This window comes from Procambarus clarkii, chromosome 32 (assembly GCF_040958095.1).
Source record: "Procambarus clarkii isolate CNS0578487 chromosome 32, FALCON_Pclarkii_2.0, whole genome shotgun sequence".
NCBI classification, from domain to species: Eukaryota; Metazoa; Arthropoda; class Malacostraca; order Decapoda; family Cambaridae; genus Procambarus; species Procambarus clarkii.
This window is the reverse complement of record NC_091181.1, coordinates 793191-812418: the sequence shown is the minus strand read 5'-3', so window position 1 is coordinate 812418 and position 19228 is coordinate 793191. Positions and strand designations below refer to the sequence as shown.

At 38.1% G+C, this 19228-nt stretch overlaps 1 protein-coding gene across 2 annotated transcripts in view; it reads left to right on the top strand.

Annotated features, from left to right (window-relative positions):
• The first annotated feature begins 9105 nt into the window (after nucleotides 1–9105).
• LOC138370396 (uncharacterized) overlaps nucleotides 9106–19228 on the top strand; it is a 10816-nt gene continuing 693 nt past the window's right edge. Inside the window, exons 1-5 of one of the 2 annotated variants that reach the window (XM_069334755.1) lie at nucleotides 9106–9205; nucleotides 13617–13723; nucleotides 15544–15650; nucleotides 18187–18343; nucleotides 19202–19228. The exon at nucleotides 19202–19228 is cut by the window's right edge and continues 80 nt beyond it. In XM_069334755.1, the coding sequence (XP_069190856.1) occupies nucleotides 15606–15650; nucleotides 18187–18343; nucleotides 19202–19228 (229 nt within the window). In that variant the 5' untranslated portion in view covers nucleotides 9106–9205; nucleotides 13617–13723; nucleotides 15544–15605. Of the gene's footprint in view, nucleotides 9206–9799; nucleotides 9933–13616; nucleotides 13724–15543; nucleotides 15651–18186; nucleotides 18344–19201 lie in introns of those variants that run through there. The other variant, XM_069334754.1, reaches the window with a different exon arrangement.

Here is a 19228-nt window from a genome sequence, read left to right as displayed (position 1 = left end):
ACACACCTCTTTGTCATTCTTTGTATACCTGTCCTCGCCTGTTCTAAGTTTCACTACCTGTTCTTTCACTGTTGTTTTCCTTCTGATGTGACTGTGGAGTAGCTTTGGTTCGGTCTTGGCTTTGTTTGCTATATCATTTTCATAACTTTTCTCTGCTTCTCTTCTCGCCCTGACATACTCATTCCTGGTTCTCTGGTATCTCTCTCTGCTTTCTGGTGTTCTGTTATTCCTGAAGTTCCTCCACGCTCTTTTGTTCAGTTTCTTCGCTTCCATACATGCCCTATTATACCATGGATTCTTCTTTTGCTTCTCGGGTTTTTCCTTTTGGGCCGGGATGTATCTGCTTACTGCCTCCTGACACTTTTGGGTGACATAGTCAATCATATCTTGTACAGACTTTGCTCTGAGGTCTGTGTCCCAAGGTATTTCCCTCAGGAAATTCTCATCTCCTCATAATTTCCCTTTCAGTATGCTAGCCTTTTGTTTCCTAGTTCTTTTTTGGGGGGGATAATTCCTAGCTCTACCAGGTACTCAAAGTTCAATACACTGTGATCACTCATTCCCAAGGGCGCTTCCATCTTAACTTCCCTTATATCCCACTCATTTAGGGTAAATATCAGATCAAGCATTGCTGGTTCATCCTCTCCTCTCATTCTTGTTGGATCCTTGATGTGCTGGCTTAGAAAGTTTCTTGTTGCCACGTCCAGCAGCTGAGCTCTCCAAGTTTCTGGTCCTCAATGCGGGTCTCTGTTCTCCCAATCTATCTTCCCATGGTTGAAGTCTCCCATGATTAGTAGTCCAGATCCATTCCTGCTAGCATCAGAAGCTGCTCTCTCTATTATGTTAATTATTGTTTCTATCATATTCCTGTCTGGGTCTTCTGTCATTTGGTGGCGGATTATATATGACCACGACTATAATTTTTTGCCCTCCAGTTGTTATTGTTCCTATTATGTAGTCACTGAAACCTTCACATCCCTGAACAACCAACTCCTCAAAATCCCAGCCTTTTCTTACCAGCAGAGCTACACCACCCCCACCTCTTCCTTCTCTCTCTTTCCTCATAACATAATAGTCCTGTGGGAACACTGCATTTGTCATTGTTTTCGTCAGCTTTGTTTCTGTGAGAGCTATTATGTCTGGGTTTTCCTCTAGTACCCATTCTCCAAGTTCATTTGCTTTAATTGTAATACCGTCAATGTTAGTGTACATTGCCTTGAGGCTCACTTTCTTCTGTCCCTTCTCAAATCTCCTCCTTGGTGAATGTTCTGCTGGTGGAGGAAGCTGTGCCATGGGTGTGAGGATTTGTGAGGTGGATACCAGGGTTGCAGAGGATACTGGGATGAGAGGTGGGGGGTCAAGTGAAGGGGAAAGGACAGGGAGGGTATGGGGTAAACAGGGTGGGAGGACAGGAAGGAAAGGGGGGTTTTCTATGCAGAGGAGGGTGTGTGTGTGTGTGTGTGTGTGTGTGTGTGTGTGTGTGTGTGTGTGTGTGTGTGTGTGTGTGTATGTGTGTGTGTGTGTGTGTGTGTACTCACCTAGTTGTACTTACCTAGTTGTGTTTGGGGGGGTTGAGCTCAGGCTCTTTGGTCACGCCTCTCAACTGTCAGTCGACTGGTGTACAGATTCCTGAGCATAATAAGCTCTATCATATTTACATATAAAATTGTGTATGGAGTCAGCCTTCACCACATCTCTGCCTAATGCATTCCACCTGTTAACTACTCTTTCACTGAAAAAGTTCTTTCTAACGTCCCTGTGGCTCATTTGGGTACTCAGTTTCTACCTGTGTCCCCTTGCTCGTGTACCGCCAGTGTTGAATAGTTTGTCCTTGTCTACCCTGTCAATTCCCCTGAGGATTTTGTAGGTAGTGATCTTGTCTCCCCTCACTCTTCTGTCTTCCAGTGTCGTAAGGTGCATTTCCCGCAGCCTTTCCTCGTAACTCATGCCTCTTTATTCTGGGACTAGTCTAGTGGCATACCTCTGAACTTTTTCCAGCTTCGTCTTGTGCTTGAAAAGGTACGGAATCCATGCTGGGGCCGGATACTCCAGAATTGGTCTTACGTATGTGGTGTACAAGATTCTAAACGATTCTTTACACAGGTTCCTGAAGGCTGTTCTGATGTTAACCAGCCTTGCATATGCCGCATGTGTAACTCTCTTTATGTGGGCTTTAAGAGACAGGTTTTGTGTGATATCAATTCCTAGATCTTTAACTCTTTCCGTTTCATTAAGTACTTCGTCTCCTAATCTGTATCTTGTTTCTGGCCTCCTGTACCCACTGCCTAGTTTCATTACTTTGCATTTACTCGGGTTAAACTTTAGCGGCCATTTGTTGGACCATTCATTCAGTCTGTCTAGGTCGTCCTGTAGCCTCCTACTATCATCCTCTGTTTCAATCCTCCTCATAATTTTTGCATCATCAACAAACATTGAGAGAAACGGTTCAATACTCTCCGGGAGATCATTTACATATATCAGAAACAGTATAGATCCAAAGACTGACCCATGCAGGACTCCACTTGTAACGTCTTGCCAATCTGAGACCTCACCCCTCACACTGACTCTTTGTCTCCTGTTCCTTAGGTACTCCTTTATCCAATGGAGTACCTTCCCTTTCACTCCAGCCTGCATCTTCAGTTTTATCACTAGCCTCTTGTGTGGTACTGTATCAAAGGCTTTCTGAGAATCCAAAAATATGCAGTCTGCCCACCCTTCTCTTTCTTGCCTTATTTTTGTTGCCTGGTTGTAGAATTCCAGTAACCCTGTGAGGCAGGACTTGCCATCCCTGAACCCATGTTAATGCTGTGTTACAAAGTTCTTTTGCTCCAGATGTTCCACTAGCTCTTCGCACAATCTTCTCCATCAGCTCGCATGGTATGCAGGTTAGGGACTCTAGCCTGTAGTTCAGTGCCTCCTGTCTATCCCCTTTCTTGTATATCGGGACTACGTTAGCTGCTTTCGAAACATCTGGCAGTTCCCCTGTTGCCAGTGATTTGTTATACAAACTTGGAGGTGGGAGGGAGTGGAGATGGTCACTTCAGGTCATGTGGTCAGGTGGTGGGAGAGGGTGAGGGAGATGGAGGGGTCCCACTGTGTGGGAGGGTTTTGCGGGTAGGGGGGGGGGGAATATCTGGTATGGTACAGAGGAAGTGAGAAGGGGGGGGGGTGAATGAGTGTGTGTGTGTGTACTCACCTAGCTGTATTCAACTAGTTGTGTTTGCGGGGGGTTGAGCTCTGCCTCTTTGGTCATGCCTCTCAACTGTCAATCAACTGGTGTACAGATTCCTGAGCCTACTGGGCTCTATCATATTTACATATAAAATTGTGTATGGAGTCAGCCTCCACCACATCTCTGCCTAATGCATTCCACCTGTTAACTACTCTTACACTGAAAAAGTTCTTTCTAACGTCCCTGTGGCTCATTTGGGTACTCAGTTTCTACCTGTGTCCCCTTGTTTGAGTACCGCCAGTGTTGAATAGTTTATCTTTGTTTACCCGGTCGATTCCTCTGAGGATTTTGTAGGTTGTGATCATGTCTCCCCTTACTTTTCTGTCTTCCAGTGTCGTAAGGTGCATTTCCCGCAGCCTTTCCTCGTAACTCATACCTCTTAGTTCTGGGACTAGTCTAGTGGCATACCCTTGAACTTTTTCCAGCTTCGTCTTGTGCTTGACAAGGTACGGGCTCCATGCTGGGGCCGCATACTCCAGAATTGGTCTTACGTATGTGGTGTACAAGATTCTAAACGATTCCTTACACAGTTTCCTGAAGGCTGTTCTGATGTTAACCAACCTCGCATATGCCGCATGTGTAATTCTCTTTATGTGGGCTTCAAGAGACAGGTTTTGTGTGATATCAATTCCTACATCTTTATCTCTTTCCGTTTCATTAAGTACTTCGTCTCTTAATCTGTATCTTGTTTCTGGCCTCCTGTTCCCACTGCCTAGTTTCATTACTTTGCATTTACTCGGGTTGAACTTCAACAGCCATTTGTTGGACCATTCATTTAGTCTGTCTAGGTCGTCCTGTAGCCTCCTACTATCATCCTCTGTTTCAATCCTCCTCATAATTTTTGCATCATCAACAAACATTGAGAGAAACGGTTCAATACTCTCCGGGAGATCATTTACATATATCAGAAACAGTATAGATCCAAAGACTGACCCCTGCGGGACTCCACTTGTAACGTCTTGCCAATCTGTGACCTCACCCCTCACACTGACTCTTTGTCTCCTGTTCCTTAGGTACTCCTTTATCTAATGGAGTACCTTCCCTTCCACTCCAGCCTGCATCTCCAGTTTTTTCACTATCCTCTTGTGTGGTACTGTATCAAAGGCTTTCTGAGAATCCAAAAATATGCAGTCTGCCCACCCTTCTCTTTCTTGCCTTATTTTTGTTGCCTGGTTGTAGAATTCCAGTAACCCTGTGAGGCAGGACTTGCCATCCCTGAACCCATGTTGATGCTGTGTTACAAAGTTCTTTTGCTCCAGATGTTCCACTAGCTTTCTTCGCACAATCTTTTCCATTAGCTTGCATGGTATGCAGGTTAGGGACACTGGCCTGTAGTTCAGTGTCTCCTCCCAGCAAACACAAATCATCTACACAACGTTCGCCTATCTCTTGCCATAGGTGTGGGAATGATTTGCATTGAGAATGGTGCAGGAGAGCCTTTGAGAAACTTTTACTCAAAAAATCCAAACACAAAGGTTTAATTATAAATTGTTTTTCTACAATTATTTTCTTCCAAATGTAAAACAAATAGTTTTTACATGTTTAAATATAAAATTTATGGTGTTTTTTTGTAAAATTCATTAATAAATTGTGAATGATATATATTGGCTGAGTGAAACCTTTATAATCCATTTAGTTATAATTTGAACAGAAAAAAGTATTTTTCCAAATTTTCTAAAAATTGCTCTTTTTAACACAATTTGACTCCTTATACATTCCACTAAACACTATATCATGTTTAAATATATAATTTATGTATTATTCTCTAAAATAATTTATATAAATTATATAAGTTGCTGGAAAGTGGTGTTAAGGATTTTGAAAACATTTTGTTGTGTTAATATGTTCTTATTAACTATGTCTCAAGTTCACAGTTTATCAAACAAGAATATTAACATTCGTCAACTCTTAAAATCTTATATGTTATCTTGCTGGTGCAAAAAAGGGTGAATCTTTAGGAACAGCTATAGTATCTATATATCACAAATGGTTTTTTCCCTAACTCAAACAATGTAGGGTTTATTATTCTACACATATTTCTAATGACTCTTAGATGTTTACATTCTCTGAAGTATAATTGTGAAGGCTGTGTCCATCACTCTCAACACAGATTCTTAAACTCGTCTCTGCAGGTTCAACTATATAATTAGTTTCCATTTTGAATTTCCATGGACATTTGTATCCAAAATGAAACCAATGTGGTTTCCTTCAGCGCCTTCAGCCAGCACATTTGCTCATTCATTTCCACAGATTCCAACAAGGTAGGGGATTTACAGAAATTTGTATATTCATATTGTTATATATTAAAAATATGAATGCAGTTCAATATGATAAGACAAATACATGAGTTTATGATAAATTCGTTTTCTGTGATATACCATTGATATGCTCTTTTTTTCTTTAAACGGCAGACTAAACTAAAGTGCTCACATCAACAGATTTGATGTATAAATGGTCAACGCTCAACAGAGTTAGTATAAATGTATTAGTATAAATCTTACTTGTCTCATTGTTAATTCACATTCAATGTCAACTTGTGGTTTTGATGTGGCACGTTTGGCCAAGACACCCCACCCCATTATGCACCCCATACCCATCTTGTGGGCGGTTGTGGAAAGGGTTACAGAGGCACATAATGGGCTCAGGGACTGAACCCCACAATTCATTTAGCTAAGCAAGTTACAATCTTGATGAGCTAGTTACAAAATTCAATATAAGTCATCACATCAACAATGGGTTCGAGATCGACCTCAAGTACAGGTTCTAAATTAAGCAACTGACATATGTGGAGAGCTAGTATCAAAATTTATATGTTTGTCCTGCACACCGTTCCCCATCCAGTGGGCAGCGGTGGATAGGTTACAATCACTTAGTTGTTATCTACAGTTAGCAAACTGGGGATATTTGGCTAAAATTTCTGGTAGCAGATCATTTTGAATGAAATATTGACACATCGCTGGAACATTGGTTATAGAATTGTCTCTAAATTCATGTATCTTTTCGCACTCCATCACATAGTGACGGAGGGTGTGCGAATAATTTTGTTGACACAGTTTACATTTGGTCAGGTCTACATCAGCAGATAATGAGAATTCCCAGAGATACTTGTAACCGAGTCTAAGCCGAGCAGTAGTAACATCTAGAAGTCTGCTGATTTTATTGGATGATCCATAGATGTGTGGCTCCTCTTGTATGATATGTATGATAGATGGAATTACTAGTTCCAGTTTCTAGGCAGGCGATGAGTACTCACAATAACCTTAATTAAGCGTCAAAACAAAAATGTGTATACTCTTTTTACTCTCCTGACCTTAGTTCTCGAGCTATGTATTTCATTTTGGTACCAACGTGTTCGCAATAACATTCTCTAGAAGAAAATCAGCAAAAACGGTCACCAAAAGTTATATGAATACCAGCACCCAATAAATACCTACGTAGATGACTCGCCGTGAGTGCCCAAGAGCAACAAAATGTTTTTACTCTTGGGATTGTTATCACTTCCACACTTGTCCTACAGCGTTAATTTTGGTATCAATGTACTCGCAATGAAATTCCCAACACGGTGATATGAATATAAACGTAGAATAATGGTCGCTGCCCACCCGCAAGAGTGTGGGAAGTGGCGGAACTGTTACCCAGTATTGGTGACAAGACGACACATGGGCGATACAGTGCTTTGAAAGTTTATAATTATATCACTGTCCTGACATTATTATTGTATGTACGTCATTCATTTTTGTGCCAATGTTTTCGCAATAGAATGTTCTATGAGCCCGTAGGTAAAAAAGAGCAACAAAGCGTAAGATAGAATAGCACCATATATAAAACAACGCTGGTACATATCAGTGAGCGTCAAACACACACGAAATGTGTGTGTTTGATGGTGGTCAAACGATGTTTGATGTGTTTGATCAGGTGATGTCCTGATCCGCATAATTAATAATAAGTATAATAATAATATAATATAAGTATAATAATAGTATAATAAGAGCAAAGCGTTCCTATTACGAGAATAGATTCAAAGAAGCAAAAGGCAACATAAAAAGCACATGGAGAGCCATCTCTACCATCCTAGGAGCTAAACAACATTCACATAATAAGATAAAAATCTCCAAGGATGGTTATACACCTGCAACAGATCTTGAAACAGCAACTGAATTTAATAGCTTCTTTTCATCGTTTGGTGCTCACCTTGCCCGAAAAATCCCAGAGACTCAGACATATGTTACCACATATCTTTCACGCAGCTATCCAAACTCTCTTCTCCTCTCTCCGGTCAGCCCTACAGATGTTGTGTCCATCATTCACTCGCTAAAAACCAAAGCTGGGAACATTAGTGAAATACCATCGATGGTACACAGGCGTGCCACCCATGCCCTTGCACCATCCATAGCACTGCTGTTCAACAAATCCCTAGAGTGTCATACCTTCCCTGATATCCTTAAAAAAGCAAGAGTAACGCCAGTTCATAAAGGAGGTAACACGGCAGACATAAATAATTACAGACCCATATCGAATCTACCTATATTATCAAAATTATTTTTTTTTTTTTTACAAACAGCTCTACTCCAATCTTGTAAAATTCAATATACTAAGTCCCTGTCAGTTTGGCTTCCGCTCCCAAAAGAGTACCAATGATGCTATTGTTAGTCTGCTTGACTTAATCTTCTCAGCCCTTGACAAAAGTGAGTTTCCAATTGAACTCTTCATCGGCCTGAGAAAGGCCTTTGATACTGTTAACCATAACTACCTCTTACTTAAATTCCACCATTATGGAATCCGTGGCCTTGCCCTAAACTATATCCGATCCTATCTTAGTAACAGACACCAATATGAAGCCATCAATGATATAACCTCTCCCACTCTACCACTTAATTACCGTAAAGGTGCCACAGAGCAGCATCCTAGGACCCTCCTGTTTCTTATATACATCAATGATCTCCCTAATGTCTCTAACATACTTAAACCTATATTGTTGGCTGATGATACTACTCATCTACTCTGACCCCAACCCACTCCTGTTAAATAATGTTGTAAACAATTAATTAAAAAAAGTCTACTTGTGGATGTCAACCAACAAACCTCACACAAAACATAGAAAAGACCTACTATATCTTATTTGGAAACAAATCAACAAATGCAATTCAGCTTCAGATAGATAATGTAAACATTAGCAATAAAAATGATGGAAAGTTTCTTAGCCTATACTTAGACAAGAGACTCAACTTCCGCACCCATATACAACACATAACTAAAAAGGTTTCTAAAACAGTTGGTATACTGTTTAAGATCAGATATTATGTACCCTACTCTGCTCTCCTCTCACTCTATTATGCACTTATCTATCCCTATCATTCTTATGGCGTTTGTGCTTGGGGTTCAACCTCTGCAAACTACCTCAAGCCCATCATCATCCAGTAAAAATCTGCTATCAGGACAATAAATAACTCTACCTTCAGACAACACACAGCTCCCTTGTTCAAATCCTTAAACATGCTAAACAAATTCACTCCATACATTCTCCTGTGTAAATTACGTTTATAAAGCCCTTTTTCTAACTGCAAACCCTGTTCTGAAACTCTTCCTGGACAGATGTAATAGAACACATGGCCACGTCCCCACCAGACATAAATATCTCTTTGATATCCCCAGAGTCAAACTTAATCTATGTAAACACTCTATGTAAATAAAGGGACCTAGTCTATGGAACTCACTCCCTTATAATGATTTGAAAAGCTGTCCAACTTCTGCCATATTCAAAAATAAAACCAAAAAGTACCTGTAGTACTTTTTAAGTACGAGGGAGTAATGCGCAAAGCGTCCCTCACCTGTGACGTCACAGCGTCACCTGACGCCATATCAACACATCGGCCATTTTGTCGTCAGTTCAGTCATGGCGAGGACTAACCCTTCATGCAAACTGCACCTACTATCAAGAAGAAGAAGATTTTGTGTTCCACCGATAGTATTATCGTAAGTAAGCACTTATATTTTATATTTTATTAAATTAATTGATTCTATTTTTCTGTAATAAAGGTCCAAAGGGTTGTTAAGGAACAAGGGTGTAGCGATACCGACGCTCAGTGCGCTCAACTCACACCAAAGTATCACCTGTGTAGCTTCTGTAATTAGTGTTAATTAGTTATGCTATAAGATAATGAAGCGAGTATAAGATTAACTCGCTACAAGGGTACTGTGTTGGGAGGTGAGGGCTGTTACTGGTGTCTGTGGGGATGTGAGGACTTGTACCAACCACTATCACCACCAGTACCTTGTCTTGCATCCTGCTTAGTATTCCTATTGAGATATGAAGTATTATTGCATTCATATAATTATTCATTCATTGTCATTACTATTTTTATGGGCTATGTTCTGTTACCCTAATGCTTTTTACCCCTGGGCATGTCCATTTACTCTCCAGCCCTTCACAAGCCACTGCTGCACCCCCTCCATGCCCATACTTACTGTGCTTATTCTTACAGGACTGCACTGCATTATGTGGTGCTCACTGCCTGGACACCTTGATACATGCATTATAGGGTTCTGGTAGTTGTTCTACTCACCAAGCCCTTCCAAGGCCAGGCTTGACATGTGAGAGCTTGGTCCAACAGGCTGTTGCTTGGACAGGCCCCTCAGGCCCACATATCCACCACAGCCTTGTTTGTCCGGCACTTCAAAATCAAATGTTTATTTACGTAAGGTACATACATATTTTTAGGTAAGGTACTCTTTATTTGGGTAAATTTATCTTCGTAGTATTTAGCTTTGGCTCGTCTAATTATCTTGGATAGCAATAACGAGTAATTCTTTGAGAATTCTTTGGAGACAATTCCTAACCTATACTTCTCCCAACCTATACTTCTTCTCAAGGTCATCTTCACTTCTTGAAGATGTTCAGGTTTTCTCTTGAAGATGTCGACGGTTGTTCCAGCAATACTGTATTTCTTTTATTGCTGAAAACCTGTTTTCAGCCATAAAAAAATAATCCTGAATCCAGAAAAAAATCCCTTTTGTATCGTCTGGAAATTTTCAAATATTGCTGATCAAACCTGAGTCTAAATTATTTGTATATATTATGAATTACAGAGGTCCCAGGACAGGGTTTTTAGGCACTCCACTTACATTTTCCCACTCTGACTTAACCCCCATTTATACAAACTCAGTCTTATCTTTTAGCTAATAATTTATTGTACACACCATACTCAGCCTGTGTAGGGTAGTTTATTGTGCATGTGTAGTATATATATTTGTGTAGTATATTTGGTATATTTAATGCCTCAAACCTCTCCTCATAGTTCTTGTCCTTCAGTTCTGGGAGCCACTTAGTAGCATGTCTTTGCACCTTTTCCAGTTTGTTTATGTGCTTCTTAAGATATGGGCACCATACAACCGCTGCATATTCCAACTTTGGTCTAACAAAAGTCGTGAACAATTTCTTGAGTATTTCGCCATCCATGCATTTAAAAGCTCTGAATATTATCCTTTACCTGCAATTGGTTGTTGCTGTATTTATAGAATATGATTTGTTCTACTTTACATTTGTTTGTTCCTTTTTTTCAAAATTTCTTTCTGCCTCTCTCCTCACTGCCGTGTAGTTGTTTCTCTTTGTATTACTGGTATGTTTGGGGGTTTGGCCTCTTCGTATATTGATTCCATTTTTGTGTCTTTTGGTCTCTGTCCGTCTTGAAATTTCAGTTGAACAAATCCTGTTTCCTAGTTCTGCATCTTTGTTTTGGTATAAATGTTTTTGTTCCTTTATCATATATTTCACAAAATTGACATACTGTGCATTAATTCATCTCAATTACTTCCTTTCCTAACAGCAAGCCTTTCCAGTAAAATTCTTTGAATTCTTTTCTGACTTCTGGCCTAATGTTTGTTTTATCCTAGTGTGTATGATGCCTAGCGTGTGTCTGGTGCCTGTTGTGTTAAACCGAAGATAAATGCATAAGTATAGGTCAGTAATTTCTCCAGCTTTGAAAGGGGCTTTCATTATGCAGCAGTATTCCACTCTAGAGAGCACTAGCGTCTTGAAAACTATCATCATCGGTATAGCATCTCTAGTGTGAAAAGTTCTTGTTATCTATCCTGTCATTTTTCTTGCAGTTGTGACGGCTACTTTATTGTGTTCTTTAAATGTAAGGCCTTCTGACATCAGTACACCCAAATCCTTTACGTTGCTTTTCCGTTCAATGTTATGATTTGACTGAGTTTTGTAAGTGGTTTCCGTTTTTATATTTTTTATTTTTTCCGTAGCGCATGAGCTGAAACTTATGTTCGTTAATCACCATGTTATTTTCTGTAGCCCATAGAAAGACCTGATTTACATCTGATTGGAGGTTTGCCGTGTCCTCTATGTTGCCTACTCTCGTGAAGATTCTAGTGTCATCTGCAAAGGATGATCAAGTACTATAGGTTGTGTCCTTGTCTATGTCCGATATGAGGATGAGAAAAAGTATTGGAGCAAGCACAGTACGCTTGGGGACTGAGCTCTTTACGGTTGATGGTCCAGATTTTATTTTGTTGACTACTACACATTGGGTTCTATTAGTCAGGAAGTTGTATATCCATCTGCCTATTTTTCCGGTAATTCCTTTTGAACGCATTTTATGTGCAATAACACAATGGTCACATTTGTCAAAGGCTTTTTTTTGTCAAAGCGTTTTGTTTGTCTTCCATGGCATCTAGTGCCATGTCAGAGTGGTCCAGCAACTGTGATAGGCAAGAGCGCCCTGTTCTGAAACCATGTTGTCTGGGGTTATGGAGATGCTGTGATTCCATGTATTTTGTGATCTTACTTCTTAGCATTCTCTCAAAGATTTTTATGATGTGCGATGTTAGTGCTATCGGTCTGTAGTTTTTTGCCTCTGCCTTATTTCCTCCTTTATGGGGCGGTGCTATCTCTGCGGTTTTTAGTATGTCAGGGACAATGCCAGTATCTTGGCTTTGTCTCCAAAGAATGTGAAGGGCCTGCGATAACGTTTTTTACAGTTCTTGATGAATATAGAGTTCCAAGAGTCAGGGCCTGGTGCAGAGTGCATAGGCATACTGTCTATGGCTTCTTCAAAATCCAGTGGGGATAGGATCACATCTGATTTATGATTTGATGTTGGTATCATATCCATGAAAAATTCATTTGGGTTATCAATCAGATGGATGGAGAGCTACACTCGTGGTGTCCCATTTTCCCAGCACTCTTTGTCATATAATGCTTTGAAACTTTTGACGGATTTGGCCTCCACCACCTTCTCACCTAACATGTTCCAACCGTTTACCATTCTGTTTGCAAAAGTGAATTGTCTTACATTTCTTCGGCATCTTTGTTTAGTTCGTTTAAATCTATAACCTCTTGTTCTTGAAATTCCAGGTCTCGGGAAATCTTCCCTATCAAGTTTATCAATTCCTGTTACTGTTTTGTACGTAGTGATCATATCTCCTCTTTTCCTTCTGTCTTCTAGTTTGGAATATTTAATGCCTCTAATGTCTCCTCATAAATCCTGCCCTTCAGTTTTGGCATGAATGTTTGTGTGCCTTCATCGTATATTTTGCAAAATATGGAATACATCTCATTTACTTTACTTTAAGAATATGGTTCGATCAATTAAAAACCCTCTTGTTCAAATTGCAAAGAGACTGAAAGAGATGCAGCATGCTCAATGGATTATATATTAGTGATTATTATTAGGATTATATATTAGTGAATCATATTAGTGATTCAATTATTATGGTCATAAATTCACTTAAAAATGTAAATTTTAAGTTAAAAAATTTTAACCAAAAAACTTGATATTTTTCATATTTGGAACCATTCCATAATCCCAAGCATAAATGATTATATTTCTATCACTTGCTCTTAAGATTGTTTCATTTAATAGAGGTTGGGCATAATTGTTCTCTGCTGCTAATAGAACTGACTGACTTAGCTATAGGAAAATGTAAAATTAATTGGTTTATCCATTACAGTATTTTGCAGTTTATTTCATGATCCTGTGCTTAATACTTGCATAAATAGTAGATTACAAAATGCATTTTTATATCATTAGTATTGAATAATAATAATGCAAATAATTGACTTATAAATGATGTACAATTAATTGGTAGGTGATATTATATTATTAATATTTTTTCATTCTTGCAAAGCCTTAACAAAGTCATTAACATGTTAATATAAACTTGATCACCTTCCACTTATTTTCTCATGTGCTACCTACATGTACAAAACCTTATTCCTAAATGCATATTTTGTTCTGAAACTTGTCCTTTATATGTTGTGTATCACCATCTCTGGAGAGTTTTATCTGATTGATGTATAAATTACTTTTAATTTTACAGAATATTATTGTTATACTGAATTTATTATTATATAAATAACTTAATTTTACAGAATCATCTATCAACGCACATCCACAAGTTGAGGAGGAGGATGTGACCTTCCAGATGTCTGAAGTACTGAAACAGGCACCAAACAGGCCTGGTGGATCTAGGTACAAGGTAAAATAATTTAATTTTTTTTTTTTTTTTTTTTTACTAATTGTCCGATATATATATATATATATATATATATATATATATATATATATATATATATATATATATATATATATATATATATATATATATATATATATATATATATATATATATATATATAATGTGTCGTACCTAGTAGCCAGAACGCACATCTCAGCCTACTATGCAAGGCCCGATTTGCCTAATAAGCCAAGTTTTCTTGAATTAATGTTTTTTCGACTACCTAACCTAACATTTTCAGCTACCTAACCTATCCTATAAAGATAGGTTAGGTTCGGTCATATATCTCTATTAATTTTAACTCCAATAAAAAAAGAATTGACCTCATACATAATGAAATGGATAGCTTTATCATTTCATAAGAAAAAAAATAGAGAAAATATATTAATTCATGAAAACTTGGCTTATTAGGCAAATCGGGCCTTGCATAGTAGGCTGAAAAGTGCGTTCTGGCGACTAGGTACGACATATATATATATATATATATATATATATATATATATATATATATATATATATATATATATATATATATATATATATATATATAATATCTCTATCACATCTATATCACTTTGTGCTTTAGCCCTGGTGGAGCTTGGTCCACCAGGCTGTTGTTTGGAGTGGCCCGCAGATCCACATACAGTCTGCATATGATATACAGTCTGTTGATCAATTAAACTACAGTAGTTAGTTTTTATCATCCGAATGCACCAATATGTGTTCATTCTTCCCAGATGAAGGAACTAGGTAATATTCATCATCTGAATGCACCATCTGATGCTTTAACACACTCATGATACACGAGAGGTTTAAAAAACTTTTAAAACTTTTAAAACTTTTTGACCTATGTATTTAAAAGCAATTCTAAAGTTAAAAAGTGTAGCATAGGCCCCTCGCAGAATGTTCTTAATATGATCCTCAGGTTATAGTTTTCTATCTAAAACCACCCCTAGATCTCTTTCTTGATCAGAATTCTTTATAGATCTCAGTGGCTCGATCATAGAAACTGCTCTAAATCCTTGTTGGCCTGGATTGTGGAGGTCATTGGTCTCTATAAAACTAGTAATCTGACTCCTGATCACTCTCAAATAATTTTATTATGTGGGATGTTAGTGCAACTGGTCTATAATTCTTTGCCAATGCTTGTGTTGTGTTGTGTTGTTTTGGTAGTGATGTGCAATGTGTTTGTATTGATAATTTGAATTTTCATAGATTTCAATTTATTTTCATTTCGATTTAATAATTTTGTGTGACATTGCATTGAAATTGAGCTGTGTTGTTTACCATACTGTTCATTTCATGAGTATAGTTTATTTTTTTATTTTTTTCATTTCATTTTTTTAGCTGTTCTTATTTTTCAGTGATGGGAATATCAGATCATTTGATGTTCCCAATTTTCTGATGGAAGCATCAGACCATTATAGAATGCATCGGATGAGGTAGTTTGGAATGGTGGGGAGGACGAGAGGGGGGTATGGTGGGGAAGACGAGGGGACAGAGGAGAGGGTAATGGTGGGGAGGACGAGGGGACTGGGGAGTTGGGGATGGTGGGGACAGGGGAATGCTGGGGAGGACAAAGGGACAGGTGAATGGGAGATGGTGGGGGAGGAAGAAGGACAGGGGAGGGGAAAATGGTAAGGAGGACGATGGGACAGGGAAGTGGGAATAGTGGGGATGATGTGGGGACAGGGAAGTGGGAAGGACGAGAGGACTGTGGAATGGGGAATAGCAAAGTGAATTATAATTATATATATTAATTAATTCTTATAAATTTCCAGAAGCCTGTATCAACACCCACACTAATGCAACTGAAAGAGATGTTGAGACAAGTATTGCTGATATGTTGAAGAACGCCCCAAACAAACTCGGTGGAAACAGATACAAGGTAAAGTTTGCCAATTTGCTGTAGTCTAATTCAATTTCTTTTTAGTAATCTTCGAGAACATTTATGCTATGAATAAGATAAAATAATGTAACTGATTTTGATTTATTTACTATTTATTATTTATTTACCGTTATTAGTATAATAGATCTCGTAATAATTTTGCAAAAATAATGGCATTTACTATTTTAAAAAGCTCGGGTGCAGGGGGGGGGTTATGTAAAAGCCTGGTTTGTGCCTCGGAGAGGCTATGGGATCCAGTAAGATCGTCCTTCCTTTCCTCCCTAGAATCTGGATGTAGCAGGTGCTCAATTGTCAAAAGTGAAAAATTGGTTTTGTCTTCCGAATGCACCATTTGTGTAAATTTGCTAATAATCTTTTAAAAATAGTAAATGCCATTATTTTTGCAAAATTATTACGAGATCTATTATACTAATAACGGTTTGATAAAATACAGTAGACTGCCTACTGGATAATAGTTCCAGTCCACCTGTAGACAGGGATCTCACATCAGCTTGTATATTATACAAGGATAAGATTTGATTTACTTTTGTATTTATATGCATATATGCATATATATGCATTATTCTCTAGAATAATAGATCTCGTAATAATTTTGCAAAAATAGTGGCATTTACTATTTTAAAAAGCTCGGGTGCAGGGGGGGGGGGGTTTGTGTAAAAGCCTGGTTTGTGCCTCGGAGAGGCTATGGGATCCAGTAAGATCGTCCTTCCTTTCCTCCCTAGAATCTGGATGTAGCAGGTGCTCAATTGTCAAAAGTGAAAAATTGGTTTTGTCTTCCGAATGCACCATTTGTGTAAATTTGCTAATAATCTTTTAAAAATAGTAAATGCCATTATTTTTGCAAAATTATTACGAGATCTATTATACTAATAACGGTTTGATAAAATACAGTAGACTGCCTACTGGATAATAGTTCCAGTCCACCTGTAGACAGGGATCTCACATCAGCTTGTATATTATACAAGGATAAGATTTGATTTACTTTTGTATTTATATGCATATATGCATTTATATGCATTATTCTCTAGAATAATAGATCTCGTAATAATTTTGCAAAAATAGTGGCATTTACTATTTTAAAAAGCTCGGGTGCAGGGGGGGGGGGGGTTTGTGTAAAAGCCTGGTTTGTGCCTCGGAGAGGCTATGGGATCCAGTAAGATCGTCCTTCCTTTCCTCCCTAGAATCTGGATGTAGCAGGTGCTCAATTGTCAAAAGTGAAAAATTGGTTTTGTCTTCCGAATGCACCATTTGTGTAAATTTGCTAATAATCTTTTAAAAATAGTAAATGCCATTATTTTTGCAAAATTATTACGAGATCTATTATACTAATAACGGTTTGATAAAATACAGTAGACTGCCTACTGGATAATAGTTCCAGTCCACCTGTAGACAGGGATCTCACATCAGCTTGTATATTATACAAGGATAAGATTTGATTTACTTTTGTATTTATATGCATATATGCATTTATATGCATTATTCTCTAGAATAATAGATCTCGTAATAATTTTGCAAAAATAGTGGCATTTACTATTTTAAAAAGCTCGGGTGCAGGGGGGGGGGGGGGTTTGTGTAAAAGCCTGGTTTGTGCCTCGGAGAGGCTATGGGATCCAGTAAGATCGTCCTTCCTTTCCTCCCTAGAATCTGGATGTAGCAGGTGCTCAATTGTCAAAAGTGAAAAATTGGTTTTGTCTTCCGAATGCACCATTTCTGTAAATTTGCTAATAATCTTTTAAAAATTGTAAATGCCATTATTTTTGCAAAATTATTACGAGATCTATTATACTAATAACGGTTTGATAAAATACAGTAGACTGCCTACTGGATAATAGTTCCAGTCCACCTGTAGACAGGGATCTCACATCAGCTTGTATATTATACAAGGATAAGATTTGATTTACTTTTGTATTTATATGCATATATGCATTTATATGCATTATTCTCTAGAATAATAGATCTCGTAATAATTTTGCAAAAATAGTGGCATTTACTATTTTAAAAAGCTCGGGTGCAGGGGGGGGGGGGTTTGTGTAAAAGCCTGGTTTGTGCCTCGGAGAGGCTATGGGATCCAGTAAGATCGTCCTTCCTTTCCTCCCTAGAATCTGGATGTAGCAGGTGCTCAATTGTCAAAAGTGAAAAATTGGTTTTGTCTTCCGAATGCACCATTTCTGTAAATTTGCTAATAATCTTTTAAAAATAGTAAATGCCATTATTTTAGCCTGAGTATGGTAAGTGTTGCTGAATTTTTTTAGCCTTGTACATATGTCTTTTGATTAGTTTTTTTGCAGATGAAGGAAGGTGGGGTGGCACATAATTGATTGTTCAGTGTTATGTTTAAGGTACAAATAAAACAAAAGCAAAAGTTACTCAAATTCGTTGATTTTTGTAATAGTTAAGAAGGAAAATATTTTAATGCTATTTATTTAATACAGTTGGAAATTAGAAAATCTAATGTTGAGATTGAAAGATATATATTATTCTCTATTACCTTACAGCTTATGCATTATTTTAACAGGTCCAGACGCTGTCTCAAATGGGCGGTGCAAGCTGTGGAGACACAGTGAGACGAATGATGAGGATAGGGACCTATGGGGTCTGGTCTCAGTATTCACTCGTTGGGCGCAAGAGGAAACGTGTCTTCAAAACCTTGGATATTTGTAATGTAATAATAAGTACGTAAATTTGACATTTTTTTGGATTATATATATGTCTGCATGTATTATGTATTATACTTGCATGCTTGTTAATGACTTGTATTCTAGTCTTGTGGGTATCTCCTTTCTCCTACGGGCCAAATGCTTTGTTCTTACCTAGCATTTTGCTTTGTTTGGGTATGAATGTTTGTGTACCTTCATTGTATATTTTGCAAAATTTGCCATATATCTCATTACTCCTCTGCCTAGCAACAAGTCTGTCTAATTATACTCAATAACTATTTTTCAAAGTTCCCCATAGTGTCCTTTATTGAAATAGAGTTCATGAACCGTTTCAATATCCTTATTTTCTTCTAGATTATATCTTAAAGTATATTTAAATGTTATTGTGACATTGCATTGCAATTGAGCTGCGTTGTTAACCATTCTGTTCATTTCATGAGTATATTTTATTTTCTATTTTTTCATATCATTTTTTTTATCTGTTTTTATTTTTCAGTGATGGGAATATCAGATCATTTGATGTTCCCATCAGAAAATTGGGAAAGTCAGATCTTTTGATGTTCCCAATTTTCAGATGGAAGCATCAGACCATCATGGAATGCATGGGATGAGGTAGTTTAGAATGGTGGGGAGGACGACAGGGGGGATGGTGGGGAAGACGAGGGAACAGAGGAGAGGGTAATGGTGGGGAGGACGAGGGGACAGGGGAATGGAGAATGCTGGGGAGGACAAAGGGGACGAGGGGACGGAGGAAGACTGGAGAACAGGGGAACACCTAAATAAAAGCCAACAATGTTATTACTCTGTGGCTTCTTGTCTCCTGACAAAAAGAATTATAATTATATATATTAATTAATTCTTATAACTTTCCAGAAGCCTGTATCAACACCCACACTAATG